The sequence below is a fragment of the Alligator sinensis genome, unplaced genomic scaffold (assembly GCF_000455745.1).
Source record: "Alligator sinensis unplaced genomic scaffold, ASM45574v1 scaffold709_1, whole genome shotgun sequence".
Taxonomy (NCBI): Eukaryota; Metazoa; Chordata; order Crocodylia; family Alligatoridae; genus Alligator; species Alligator sinensis.
This window is the reverse complement of record NW_005842208.1, coordinates 770246-784552: the sequence shown is the minus strand read 5'-3', so window position 1 is coordinate 784552 and position 14307 is coordinate 770246. Positions and strand designations below refer to the sequence as shown.

The 14307-nt window shown below is 50.5% G+C and overlaps 2 protein-coding genes across 5 annotated transcripts in view; one reads left to right on the top strand and one right to left on the bottom strand.

The window, feature by feature from the left end:
• LOC102384779 (E3 ubiquitin-protein ligase TRIM39-like) overlaps positions 1 to 9004 on the top strand; it is a 20096-nt gene extending 11092 nt beyond the window's left edge. Inside the window, exons 3-5 of the mRNA XM_006026793.1 lie at positions 448 to 681; positions 1135 to 1318; positions 8475 to 9004. Of these exons, the coding sequence (XP_006026855.1) occupies positions 448 to 681; positions 1135 to 1318; positions 8475 to 9004 (948 nt within the window). The remainder of the gene's footprint in view (positions 1 to 447; positions 682 to 1134; positions 1319 to 8474) is intronic.
• A 1540-nt stretch (positions 9005 to 10544) lies between these two features.
• Positions 10545 to 14307, bottom strand: part of LOC102379122 (translational activator of cytochrome c oxidase 1) — a 9370-nt gene continuing 5607 nt past the window's right edge. For 2 of the 4 annotated variants that reach the window (XM_025207776.1, XM_025207774.1), the window contains 2 exons: positions 13846 to 14017; positions 10545 to 13050 (listed from right to left, as the gene is read on the bottom strand). In XM_025207776.1, the coding sequence (XP_025063561.1) occupies positions 12850 to 13050; positions 13846 to 14017 (373 nt within the window). In that variant the 3' untranslated portion in view covers positions 10545 to 12849. The remainder of the gene's footprint in view (positions 13051 to 13845; positions 14018 to 14307) is intronic. The other 2 variants (XM_025207775.1, XM_014521370.2) reach the window with 1 other exon arrangement.

Genomic DNA, 14307 nt, shown 5'->3' with positions numbered 1-14307 from the left:
CTAGATGATCTGTTCAGGTCCCTCCTGACCCTAGCTACTATGAAACTACTATGAAACTATTACAAGTCAAACTGAAAAATACTGGTTTTGTTAGCATGAAGATTTTTCTTTAATAAAATGGGGGTAGGGGATGCGCCAAAATCCATGAAATTGTTGGGAACAATATTGATTTTCTCAGAAAAAATAAAACAAAATACCCTTCTCCAAACAAACCACCCTGCACCCAAAACAAACAAACAAACCCTATGAAAATTCTTAAATAATTTGAAGAATATTTGTTTGGTTGCATTATTGTGGTGGAAAACAGTTGGTGTTCTCTGCCCAACCTGGCATCCTGTTTTCCACCCCTCATTCTATCTTGTCTGTGTCTCAATCCAGAGCCCTGTTGCTCCAGGCCCCCACTCTCAATGCTGACCCCCGTCACCCTCCCCATTTACTACCACACAGGCCTCCAGGACCACTCTGCAACACCGCATCTCTTCAGAGCTGGCTGATCTGCGGCAGTTCCTGGCACAGAGGGAAGCTACATTGCTGCGGGAGCTGCAGGAGGCAGCAGAGGCTGTGCACTGGGAGATGGAGGCCGCACTGGGCAGTGTGCGAGAGAGACTGCAAGCTGCATGGGAGGCTCAGCATGATGTCCAGGCCCGGCTGGGGGAGCTGGAACCTAGTGTCTTCCTGCAGGTGAGAGCCCCACCTGCCCAGGCACCAGTGCACACACTCACAGGCCTGGCCAGGTCCCAGGTCCACACATGCACACACACACATGAGCAGGTGAGTACAGGAGTGCACACACTGTCACATGCACACACACTCGGGTGCACGCACATATGCACACACACATACTCTCAAGGGTATAATACATACACACACACACACCCCCTATGCTGGATTGCATACAGAAAAATAGATTCACACTCATGGGTATATGGGTGTGTGCGCACACACAATCATACCCCCTTGTCTGGTCCCCATTTGAGGGTTTGAAGGAAATTGCATCAATTTGGGGATGGGGAGCAGTGGGGCTGGGACTAGAGTGGACACAAGGGAAGGATTTCCAAGGGATCTGTGGGTCTCAGACCCCAAGATCCCCTCTGTTTTCCCACTCTCTCTCTCTCTCTCTCTCTCTCCCCTCAGGGGATACGGCGTGTTTTGGACATGCGAGTATGCCACCCACCCCACTTCAGTCAGCCCCGGGATATGCTCTGCACCCTGAATCCTGCACCCTCCCTGATCTCTCCCCTGGCCATTGGCCAGCCAGATCCCTACCTGTCCACCCTCCCCTGCCCCACCCAGCTGAGAGGCCATGGCAAGGAGAACAGTCAGACAGACAGATGCACCTCCCACTTAGGCTAAGGAACAGGGGCCGTTGTACCCCTTCCCCTTTCCCCCTTCCCATGCCTTTCACCACAGGCATAATTGTGAGAGACCCAGGATAGATGCAGGTAAGAGAGATATAGTTAAGTGAGTGGGTGGATGGGGCCAGATAATTTAGTAGTCAGAGTCAAAGGGGGGGAACCCTGGCTGTTGGGTAGGACTTCACTTGCAAGAGGAGGCCCAATAGTGGGCACTACTTGTGGTTGTGGGTGGCATAGTTTCATAGTTTCATAGTTTCAGGGTCGGAAGGGACCTAATAGATCTTCTAGCCCGACCCCCCGCCAGGGCGGGAGAACAACCCAAAAACACAAACAAAACCACTCACCCTAAAAACAAAAACGGGACTCAAATGAGTCCAGCCAGGTAAGTATCCAGCCTCTTCTTAAAGATCCCCAGGGTAGGGGCCAGCACCACCTCCCTTGGAAGTTGGTTCCAGCTCCTAGCCGCCCTGACTGTGAAGTAGTTTTTTCGGATGTCCAATCTGTACCTCCTCTCCATCAACTTGTGCCCATTATTCCTTGTTATGCCAGCAGGGGCTAGGGGAAACAGCGTCTCCCCCAAACCCTTCTGGTTCCCCCTAGTGAGTTTATAGACGGTCACCAGGTCCCCCCTCAGCCTTCTCTTGTGGAGGCTGAATAGGTTCAAGTCCCGCAGTCTCTCACTGTAGGGTCTGCCCTGTTGTCCCCGGATCATGCGGGTGGCCCTCCTCTGGACCCTCTCCATGTTGTCCACATCCCTCCTGAAATGGGGCGCACAGAACTGGACACAATACTCCAGCTGCGGCCTGACCAGCGTCGCATAGAGGGGGAGGATCACCTCCCTGGCTCTACTCGAGATGCACCTGTGGATGCACGACAAGGTCCGGTTAGCCCTGCCAACCATGACCTCGCATTGTCGGCCCATGTTCATCTTGGAGTCAATAATGACACCAAGATCCCTTTCCGCCTCCGTGCTCTCAAGTAGGGAGTTCCCCATCGTATAAGTGTGCTGCTGGTTCCTACTACCCAAGTGCAGCACCCTGCACTTGTCCGTATTGAAACGCATCCTGTTCCTGTCTGCCCACCCCTGTAACCTATCCAGATCCTTCTGCAATCTCTCTCTCCCTGCTAGCGTGCTCACCTCCCCCCAAATTTTGGTGTCATCAGCGAATTTAAACAGGTTGCTCTCCACCCCAACATCAAGATCGCTGATGAAGACATTGAACAGCGCAGGGCCCAGGACCGAGCCCTGAGGGACTCCACTACCCACCTCCCCCCAAGTCGAATATGATCCATCCACCACCACCCTCTGAGTGCGACCCTTCAGCCAATCTGCAATCCATCTGACCGTGTAGGCATCTATGCCACAGTCGCCTAGTTTACTAATTAGGATGGGGTGAGAGACGGTGTCAAAGGCCTTGCTGAAGTCCAGAAAGACTACATCCACCGCGACACCTGCATCCATGGCCTTTGTGACCTGATCATAAAAGGCAATCAGGTTGGTCTGACATGATCTCCCCCTAATAAATCCATGCTGATTGCCCCTGAGCATCATCTCGGATGCCGGCCCATCACAAATGTGCTCCTTGATGATCTTCTCAAAGAGCTTCCCCAGGATTGAGGTAAGACTGACGGGCCTATAATTGCCCGGGTCCTCCCTTTTCCCTTTTTTGAAGATGGGGACCACATTAGCTACCTTCCAATCGTCTGGCACCTGGCCCAAGCACCACGATCGCTCGTAGAGCCGTGCCAGGGGCCCTGCAATAACCCCAGCCAGCTCCCTCAGCACCCTGGGGTGGAGAGCATCCGGACCCGCTGACTTGAACGCGTCCAGCCCCTCCAGAAGCTCTCTAACCCGGTCCTCCCCAACCTGAGGTCTGAAGGCGATCCCCTCGCGTCCGGCTTCTATCACAGCAGGGAAGTCCCGGTCCCTGCACAAGAAAACGGAGGTGAAGAATTGGTTAAAGAGGTCCGCTTTATCCTCTGACGCAACCACCAGATTGCCCCGCATATCCTGCAGGGGCCCCACATTACCCGGCGCCTTCTTCATCCTCCCAATATATTTGAAAAAGGACTTTTTGTTATCCTTAATCCTGGACGCTAATCCGAGCTCTATCTCCGCCTTGGCCTTCCTAACAGCCCGCCTGCAGGCCCGAGCAGAGGAGGTATACTCCTCTTTGGAGATTACACCCCCCTTCCACCGGGCGTACGCCACCCTTTTGGCAAGCAGGCATTCCCGGACACCCTTGGTGAGCCAGGGGGGCTTTTGGACACTCCTGCCCGCCTTGCTTCTTGTCGGGATGGACACCCCTTGGGCCCCGAGTATCGTTTCCTTAAGGAACGACCACTCCTCTTGGACGCTGAGTTCCTCTGCCCTCAAGGACCCCAGTTCCTCTCCCACTAATCTCCTCATCTCACTGAAGTTGGCCCTCCTGAAGTCTAGGGCCACCACCTTGCTGCGGGCCCTTGACACTCTACGCTGGATGGTGAATTCCAGCACGCGATGATCACTATTGCCCAGGTGGTCAAGAACCTGGAGGCCTCTTACCAGGTCGTCGCCTGCGGCCAGGACCAGGTCCAGCAGGGCATCTCCTCTGGTGGGACTGTGCACCTCCTGAATCAAGTGGAGGTCCTGCAACTCGGCCAAGAACCTCCTGGAGCGGTCCGTCCCGGCTGACTGCTCCTCCCAGCAGATGTCCGGGTAATTAAAATCGCCCATGACAACTACATCCCTTGCTTTTAGTGTCTCCGCAAGCTGGCCTGAAAATTCCCTGTCCAGCTCCTCCTCCTGATTGGGGGGTCTGTAATAGACCCCCACCGTCAAATCCCTCTCGCCTTGCCCCCCCTGGATCTTGACCCAGAGCACTTCAGCTCGCCCTTCCCCTGACCCCATACTGCTGGCAGAGGATGTGTAGTGCTCCTTGACATAAAGTGCCACCCCCCACCCTTTTCTGCCTTCTCTATCCCGCCTGTACAGCCTATAGCCCCTAATGTTAACTGCCCAGTCATGGGATGAGTCCCACCATGTCTCTGTTAACCCTACGACATCTGGATTTGAACTAGCTATTCTGAGGGCGAGTTCCTCCTGTTTGTTCCCCATGCTACGAGCATTGGTGTACAGGCATTTAAGGCCTTGCAAGACTGTGTGCCCCCCCACCCCCTGATTAGCCAGACCATCAGGACCCCTGTTACTTACCTTTGCACCCCTTGCCCTGATGGCAAGACCCCCATTACTTACCTTTGCACCCCTTGCCCTGATGGCATCTTCTGACCAGAACAAGAATGGGGCCTCCTGGGAGGCTTTGGGGTCATTGGTAGGCTCTGTTTGTGGGTAGGGCTTGGGTATAGGTGGGCAGGGTTTATCATCGGGGTGGTAGCAGGTGCTTTTCTTATGGGTGGGGTCTGGGCAGCAGGTGTAGCTTTGAATAGCCTGCCTTGGAGAGAGACTTCAGGGTAGAGCTTGGTAAGTGGAGCTCAGCTTCTGAAAGGGGCTTAGGTTGTGGGTGAACCCAGTCTGGTGGAAGTAAGTCAGTGAAGCCTGGCTTGTGGAAGGGCAATGAGTGGTGAGCAGGGCATTGCCAGGGGGTAGAGCCTCCTGGGTAGGCTTGGCTTGCTGGCAGAGCATAGGGGAGGACCATGCTTTACTTTCCTTATGTGACCCATGCCCTCAGCAGACCATATCCCTGGAACCGGGGGTTCTTCTGTCAACAGGTGCCAGAAGCAGGTGCACTGGCTGGAACTGGAACAGAAGGGAGCTGCCAGAGCCCAGCCCACTGTAGTCTGCTCTCTGCTGAAACTGGCCCAGTTCCAGGGTCCCATCCAGTACACTACATGGAAAGCAATGAGATCTGTTCTCAGCCCAGGTAATCCAGGCCAGTAATTGAGACACTGTGCTGTAGGGAGCAGGGATTTCAGTAATGAGTGCTGTGCTGCCGGGAGCAGGGTGTTTCCCTTTTCTCTGTGTTTTTTATAATTGATAAATCCCCTCTTATGGCCTATTTTGGATGGCAGCCTCCTCCTTCCCTCTGCCCCAAAGCCCAGCTGGAGTACGAGATAACACAGGAACTAGTGACTAGAGGACACACACACACTCTTGGATCCCATTGACCTTTATCAACTGAGGAACTTTTATGGCCAAGGGAACCAGTTTCAATGCTATGCCGTTTCTAATAGGAAACATTTTCCATAAAACGTTTCTGGGGAAATTTAAATGAATGGCAAAGTTCCTTCCTGCACTTGGAACATGTTCTTTTGACTAAATTTTTCAAAAGAAGAATCCAAAATAAAACAAACGTTTAGTGTCTCATATTTATATTTTCATTTCAGTTTAAGAGCCCTGAGACTGGGTAGTTTTGCCCCTTTTTCTTTCCCACTGGTAAATATTGAGGTAACATAAAAATTGAAGTAAAAAGGTGAAATCCCTAAAAATCCTCAACCTCTTTCTAGTCTCTCACTTTAAAAAGAAAAAAAGGATTGAAATCAGGAAAGCTTAAAACAAAAAGCCAAAAATTAATATTAATTAGATTTTTAAAAGCCAAAACAATTATAAATTCCCCTTAAATTTCTTTTTTTTTTAATGTTTTGTTCATTGTTTCTAATTTTTTTGCACTACTCAGATTCTCAATTTTTTACATTTTTGGTGCCAGCTGCCCATCCTTGACTTTTACAGTTCTGTTTTATATCACTAGAAAGTGGAGAATATTGACAAATGGAAAAAATAAATTAAAAATAATGAGGGCTGTCAAATGGTTAAAAAAAATAATCCCAGTTGCTTGCACGATTAAAAAAGTTAGTTGCAATGAATTGCTATTTTAATCGCACAGCTAAAAACTCAAAATTATGTGCAGAAAAACTCAAAATTATGCAAAATTATGTAGGTACTTTGTATGGTTGGGGTGAATGGGGGATGTGTAGGGGGGGAAATTTGTGAAGGTGTAGGGGGTTGTGGGTGTGTGTTGGGGGTTTGGAGCCCAGGTGGGGGGGTGCTGAATGCCCTGGCAGGATGCAGGGTACTGTAGGTCAGGAGTAAGGGGCAGCAGCAGGGCTGGGGTGGGGTGGGCTGTGGCTTGGGAGTAAGGGGCGCGCACACACACACACACACACACACACACACACACACAGCACCCAGCAGGGACATCTGAGAAGGGGAAGGGGTGAGGGATGGGGCAGATCGAGATCCCCACAGTGAGGGAGGGAGTGGGGCAGGGGGTGGGGTGAATGGGGACCCGAGGCCAGTATGGATTATGTGACAGAGCCACGGGTGGCTCATCCAGGTGCATGGGGGAGTGCAACTCCCCACCGCTGTGTGCACCCCCGGGGGAGGCATAGGGGACATGTGCCCCCCAGATTTGTGCAAGATGCAGAGGAAGACTGCCCACTGCAGGCTGGGGCTCTGCGCCATGCTGCCTTTGCCCTGGCAGCTGCACAATGCCATGTTGTGTCTCCTGCTGCCAGGTGGGCAGGGGACACGCAGCGCAGCCAGCACATGGCTCCTGGGACAAAGGCAGCAGTACGCAGAGCCCCAGCTTGCAGTGGGCAGCCTGGCTCTGCCCAGTGCATAAATCTGGGGGGCGCATGCCCCACATTCCTCCCCCAGGGGTGTGAGCAGCAGCATAGAGGCACGCCACCCTGTGCCCCTGGACAAGCTTCCCGTGGCTCCATCCCATGATCCACCCTGGCCCCAGGGCCCCATTGACCCCAGCCCCTGCCCCTGCCTGACTCCCTCCCTCACTGTGAGGGCCTCGATCTGGCCCCCGCTCCTCCCCCTCCACAGACTTACCTGCAGGATACTGCTTTACACGCCACTGCATTCCTGGCCACGTTCATATTGCAGCTGCTCATGTGTCTCTGTGTCTTTGCGCCCCTCGCCCCCCTTTCCTACTGCAAGTGCCCGGAGCCCACATCTAAACTGCCTTGTGGTCCTCTGCACTGGCACCACTGCCCTGATGGGTGGCCCAGAGACAGCAGTGAAGGTGGCAGAGTGAAGCCCAGAAACAGGCTTCAAAACCACTTGTGCGATTAACATGTTAAGAAAAATAACACAAACACCAATGAATGGATTAATCGTGCATGTTAACAGTGATTAATTTACAGCCCTAAAAATATATTTTTTTAAACTATTCACCATACTTTTTCTCCCTCGTTTTCATGTTAAAACTTTCTCTTACTTGGAAGGGAAAAAAAGCAAATATTGGAAGACTAAAAATTCTCCACGTACTTTTTTTCCCATTTAAAAAATTCATCTCCAAACAAAACAAAAATTGTGTTCAGAATTTTCCTTTAATTAATTTCTTCGTAAATATAAGTCTTACTAAGAGGAAACAGAAATTGGATCTCTGCTCAAGACAACATTTTATTTGGAATTTTGGCTTAAAAATAAAAAATAGGTCAAAATTATAATTTGAATTATATTAATTGATAATTGTAGTTAAGCATGATGTGGCAATGTGTGTTTCCTACATTTCTTTAGGGAAAATGGTGTTAAACTGTGTGGAGAAGGACTAATTGGATGCTTGTATTGTAATGTCTTATTGATAAAAAAGAAACGGACAAATATGGATGGAAAAAATGAAATTTTTACTTGCATTACGGCTGTTAAACTCATCCAGCCCCATGAGCTAGGCAAGTCATACAGGGCCCAGCTGCAGGCTGGATCTGGAGTGCAGGGCTTTCCCATCTGGCTTATGGGGCTACATATAGGGCCAGAAATTTGGCAATGGCAGTGTTAATTGCTATGGTTCCCAGAGCCACAGCAACTGCCACTGTTCCTGCCGCCAAATTTCCAGCCCCATGGGCCAGATGACATGGCTTCACGCTCCAGATCCAGCCTGCTGGGCACCCCATTGGGCCAGAAATTCCATTGTATGGTCCAATGACAATGGCATTAATTGCTGCAGCCCTAATGCTACCACTGATCAGTCTACCACCAAATTTCTGGCCCACATGAAATAGCTTTTTGCTGCTACAGATTGGAAGTTATATTGTGGCACTAAGCAGAAGCTCACTCTTTTGAACCCTCAATGGTTCCTGCTCAAAAGTTGTGCTACACACGTGTAGGCATGTATGAGTGAGATGTCCTTGGGGACAGGAGCAGCCCTAGCTCATTCTAACCCTTTCCCACAGCGCCAGCCTCTGTGACCTTGGACCCCCATACAGCCCATCCTGCCCTGGTGCTGTCTGATGACCTGACGAGCGTGCAGCTGGGTGCCCAGAGACGTCTGCTCCCTGACAACCCCGAGCGCTTCAGAGTCTACTGCTTGGTGCTGGGCCAGCCAGCGCTGACTGGGGGACGTCACTATTGGGAGGTGGAGGTGGGCAACAAGGCTGACTGGGCACTTGGTGTGGCATGCGAGTCCCTGGCGAGGAAGGGGCAACTGGCATCCTTGGCCCGTGAGGCCTACTGGGTGCTACGACGCAATGACAGGGGACAATACCTGGCTATGGCCTCATGCCCACAGCCCCTCACTGTGGAGGCCCCACCTCGCACTGTTGGGGTGTATGTGGACTATGAGCGGGGATGCGTCTCCTTCTACAATACTGTGGGCATGGAGCACCTTTACACCCTCTCTGGGGCCTTCAATGAGCCACTGAGGCCCATCTTTTACCCAGGCTGTGACAGTGTTCCCCTGCGGCTGCTGCATCCCACACTGTAGAGCACAGGATGCTCCTTAGAGCTGTTAGTGGCCTGCCTCCCCCATTTCCTAGCCCACTGCACCCCCACCAACATGGCTGCCCTTAAGTCCTAAGATCCCAGCTACATCTCCACACTACTGTACTGAAGCATCTTTTCCTTCAGACATTACAGCCCCTGTCCCACCCCCATGGCTTGGTCTGTTCTGGAAACCCCTGCTCCCACTAGCTAGGTGAGGTACACTGAAATTGCCCTTTACAGGCTATTTTATTCAAACAACCAGTGGCTTAATTACATTGTTGCTACTGGCTTCAATGTGGGTAGGACACTCATTAAAACATTTGGTGTCACATGCACTTCTGCCACACAGGCACTATTGCCACAGGGTGATATTACACCCCTGAAAGTGATCATTTGGAATAATGACAGGGCTCAGACAGCAGATGGCTTCTGGCCCTGAAGTCCTCAGTTTGGGTTTTAAATAAAAATATGTTGAGTGCAACCTGGTGTTTTGGAGGTATTGGTTGTAGCCATGAATGCCACGTGCCCCCAGAGGGGTGGGAGGGAGCCTGGTGGCAGCAGGAGCATGGTGGCGGCAAGCAATGAGCTCCCGCAGGCAACCACGGTGCTGTTGGCAGTGAAGGGGTGGCAAGTGCTGACTAGCGGTCAGCGACCACCTGCGGATGCCACTGGCCATTGGGGACCACCCGCAGACACCACCAGCAGCAAGGGGGGTGTGGCTAGCAGCGACCGCCCGCTGGCAGTGTCGGCAGCACCTTTTTGCATGGGGTGCACTGCCAAGCTCAGGGTGCACGTGTACCCCTGTGCACCCCCTACGCATCACCAATGGTTGTAGTAATGTTGGTCTAAGGACATAGGCAGACAAGGTTCTTTGGGTAAATCAGATATTTTTTATTGGACCAACTAAAATAGTTGGAAACATTCTTCTTCACAAGTTTTCAAACTCAGGAAGTCCGTAGTTGTTCTGTGCTCTTCCTGGCTGGGATAGAATAAAATAGAAGCCCAAGGCCTGTCTGCAAGAAAGCCAGTCAGTTAAAAAGCAAATTAAGGCAGTCAATGGGCGACAAACAGGTGTGTGTGTGTGGTGGGGGGCAGGAAGAGGACTGCAGACCTGGTGATAAGTAATTGGTAAACAGTTACCTAAGGTATCAGATGTTAGGCAGGTTGTAATGTGCCATAAATCCAATGTCTATATTTAGTCGATGATTTTTTGTGTCCAGTAGGTTGAAATGAAGTTCATAGACTGGTCTGTGAAAGGTGTTTTGTAAATTCCCTTTGAGGATTAGAACTGAGGGATTGGAAAGTGTGGTTGTCTTATGAGAAATGTGCCCCCACAGGTGATTGGGTATTCCTGTCTTTGATAGATTTTTGGTGTACATTAATTCTGGTACGCAGTTGTTGTTCGGCTTCTCCTACATATTTTCCATCAGGGCATTTAGTGCACTGGATGAGATATATTACATTTCTGGAGGTGCAGCTGTAAGATCCAGGAATGCTGATAGTTCTGTTGTGGAGTGTAGTAATTGTGGGGGTAATGGAGACGTGTTGGCAGGTTTTACATTTCTTGCCCTGGCATAGTCTGGATCCATTCGGTGTATTTTAGGCCGTAGGAAGTTTGCTTCTGGTGATGAGGTTGGCAAGGTTTGGTGCTTGTTTAAAGGCTAGAACGGGTGGTTCTGAGAAGATCTCTTTATGACTTGGTTCTTCTTCTACAATGGGTTGCAATTGTTTGAGGATTTTCCATATAGGTTCCAGGGAAGGATAGTATGTCATAACTAGTGGTGTGTGATTCATGGGGATTTTCTTTCTGTACTGCAGCAATTCTTCACGTGGAATCTGGGTGGCTCTTTCAAAAGTCTGATCTCTCTCTCTGGAGGAGTGTCCTTGTTGAATGAAAGTCTTTTTGAGTGATGATCATGGGTGTTCTCCTCAGTGCAGACTTGGTGGTACCAGAGGACTTGGCTTTATATTACAGGTTTCTTGGTGTGTTTAGGGCGATTGCTGGTTTGGTGCAGATACGTATGTTGGTCTGTGGGTTTCTTGTGATTTTACACTTTGAAATACAAAGTACTTATCAAGGTGGAAGGGGATCAGTTAGTAAGATCCTGGCCATGTTTCCTGACCAAAAACCAGCAACATGAGTTCTTGTGATTTATCCCATCCTCATGTTTTTATTTAAAATCCCCAGCTGCTGGAGTCATGTGAATACAACCAAACCTACATTTGTCTTTAAAAACAGAATGAACCCCCACACAATCCTGAGTGGCAAAAACCCAGAAAGCAAACAAAAGCTAAAACAAATTCCTAGTTTTAAAGTATCACATTTAAAATAATCCCAGGCATTCTGGGAGCCACCAGCAGCGTGTGTGAAGGCCTCAGGCTGCTACAGAACTTTATTCACAGAGCTAGGCACCAGTTTTTCAATCACCCACTTGCACTTGGGCTGTAAAGTGGTATTAATTGGTGAAGAAAATATTTCTAAGTGAAAAAAAAATTTTCAACTAATTGTTTTCGATTCATCAAACATTTCCATAAGAGAACACCCTCCACTACCCTTTCCTCTTCATTACAAATTTAATTTTTTATATATATATTTAAAAAGGGGAAAATACAAGACAAAGTTTACTTTAGACCACAGGCAATTTCTGCACAGAATGCTGTACTCTATGCTGGCAACAAGGACCAAATTTTCTCAGTAGGATGGTTGCAACAGCTTTGAAAACTATTGGTTTCACTCAGATAATTTTTCTAGAGAATGTTAGATAACCATCCCCATCCAGCCTCTAGTATAACCCAGGCCGGAGAATCCCTCCCGGGACCTCTGAACCCAGTCTAATAGCTCCTGGACTGGAGTGGCAATTGAACAGTCACCACATCTTAATTGACCAATGCCAAATGATGGAAGAACTATCCCTTTCCATGGGCGATTGTCCATTCAACCAACCCCTTATTTCCAGCTTGAATTTTGTTCCTGCCTCACTGTGATAGAGCAAGCAACTCCAAGGACCCTTAATGTTGCCTTTGGAGAATCTCTCTGGACTTTTCCATTATGTCTCCATCCAATCTGGCCATCACATCAAGCCTCCAACTACAACTCCACAATGGCCCCACCCCCCATTCCCTGAGGCACGCATGTATTTGGATAGGAAGAACAGCACTATGCCGAGAGCAGAGACAGAGCCCCCACCCACAAACCATTGTTTATTAGCCAGCATGATGAAAGTATAGCTGCAACCAGGCTGAATGGTGTGGGATGCCCCTAACCTGGCTGCTGCCCTCCAAGCAGGGCTGCCATAGACAGTCATGCAGGATATACAGCTAAAGGTGTGAGTCTAAGGATGGCTCCTGCCCTGGCACTGCCTGACTCGGTCTATGCAGTGCTGATGCTGTGCTCAGTGCTGCACAAATGAATGGTAGCTCATCCTGCACAGCATCTGATGCTTGGGGAAAGGGGTGGGCCCTGCTGCTGCAACAGGTGTGGGTTGAAGCCCTCACCTCCTGGGCTCAAGACACAAGCACCCAGGTGGTTATACAGGACAAGTGCCCCTGCCCTGCCGAGCCCTTCAGCAATCAAACCAACCCCCACCACAGGTGAAGGACAAAGCAACAGTCACTCCATTGGCAACAATCCAGCCCGGCAATTAACCTGTAGCGTCCTGATTGCATTCCAGGGCAAGACAGAGTCCTGAACCACTTTGCCAGAGGGTGGAAACCCCAGCTAAGCAGTGGAGCACATCTTGTCACTGTCCACAGGGCACCAACATCCTGTTTCTTGTTACCCCAGTGATGGGGTCGGAGGGACACTCTGACACTGTCCCAGCCCCTCACCATCCCAAACACAGCCCCCTACTGAATGTTGTCATAGATCCTGATCACGTCTTGGCAGTTACCCAGGACCATGAGGAGCTCTGAGGACTGCTTCATCTCCTCCTCAGAGAGCTCCACAGTGGTGTTGGGGATGAACTCCAACCCAGCAGAGAGCGACTGCAAGCCCTGTGCATCCAGCTTCTTCCGCACCTGGTGTAGCACAGATACATCGCACAAGAACTGTGGAAAGAGAAGGGAGGGTCTCAGCACAGGGGACCAGGCATGCATCCTCAACCATGCAGCACAGTTTTGACCCCTTCTGCTTGGTTGGGTCCACAGCAAACTTGAGTCTGTTGCTGAAGCAGGGAGCTCATGTTTTGCGCTCAGAACATCACCAGTTCCTTTCCAAAGTCTGTTCTCCCTGACACTGCACTGTGGTCACCCTGAGGCCTTCAACCACAACAAAGTTCCACAATATTACCCTGGTTGAGCCGAGGGTGAAAAATGAGCCCCTGGGTCCATGTTACAACAGCCTCGGGGCTGCTCTCAGTCATACTACATCTCCTGTGGGAAGCTGGGGAAAGCAGCCCAAGAACAGAACAAAGCTGAGGAGCCTCCCCTCACCCCATGCATGGGTAGGATTCAGAGGAAGGCTGTACAATACACACAGCACAGTGAAGGCTGCCACCAGCAGCTGGATGGTCCCATCAGCTGATTCAAACCCAGGCCCAGCCAGGAGTCCCCCAGGTATTGCTCCATCTCCCTGGAGGGACTGGGGCTAGTTGGATCTCCATGTACCTCCACCCCAGCACAAAATCATGCAGTGAAGTGTCAAGACACCACCCCAATCGAATCTCATTGGTCCCATGAAGACATCAGGAAACAGGTGCCCCCTACTGGCTGAGGGTATTGCCCCTCACACCGATCTGGGCCAAAGAAGCACAAGTGAATGGTCCTGAGTGCACCCCCACTTCTCCCACAATACCCTGCTTTGTTGGTCAGGAACCATAGTAATTGCGACCTGTGGAAACCTACCTTCAGCACCTCCTGCTCTTCCTCATCCTCACTTTCCTGTACATCCTCAGCTCCAGCCTCGACTGCCAACTCCAGGGCCTGTTCCAGAGACACTGACCTCTGCTCCCGGTCCTTGACTGTAACCACCCCCTTTTGGTCAAAGAGGTGACGGACCCCATCAGTAATTACTGCCCTGTGTGGAAAGGCCACAAATTAGCATAAAGCAGGAGTGTGCATCACCCCTGTGTGCAAAGAAGAGCTACAGGAAAAAAACAACCTTCACCTGAGCACCCCCATGACCATGCCAACAAACCCCACATCCAAGAAACTTAGAGGAACACTGAGCTGGAAGGGAAAGCCTGGGTCACAGAGCCTGGTCCCCTATAGGCCACCATGCCACAAAAATTGGTCCAAAACAGTCCATAGTAACAGCCCTTCCGACATCTCCTGCCCATAACCACCTCAGAAACTTAGGGTCTCCCC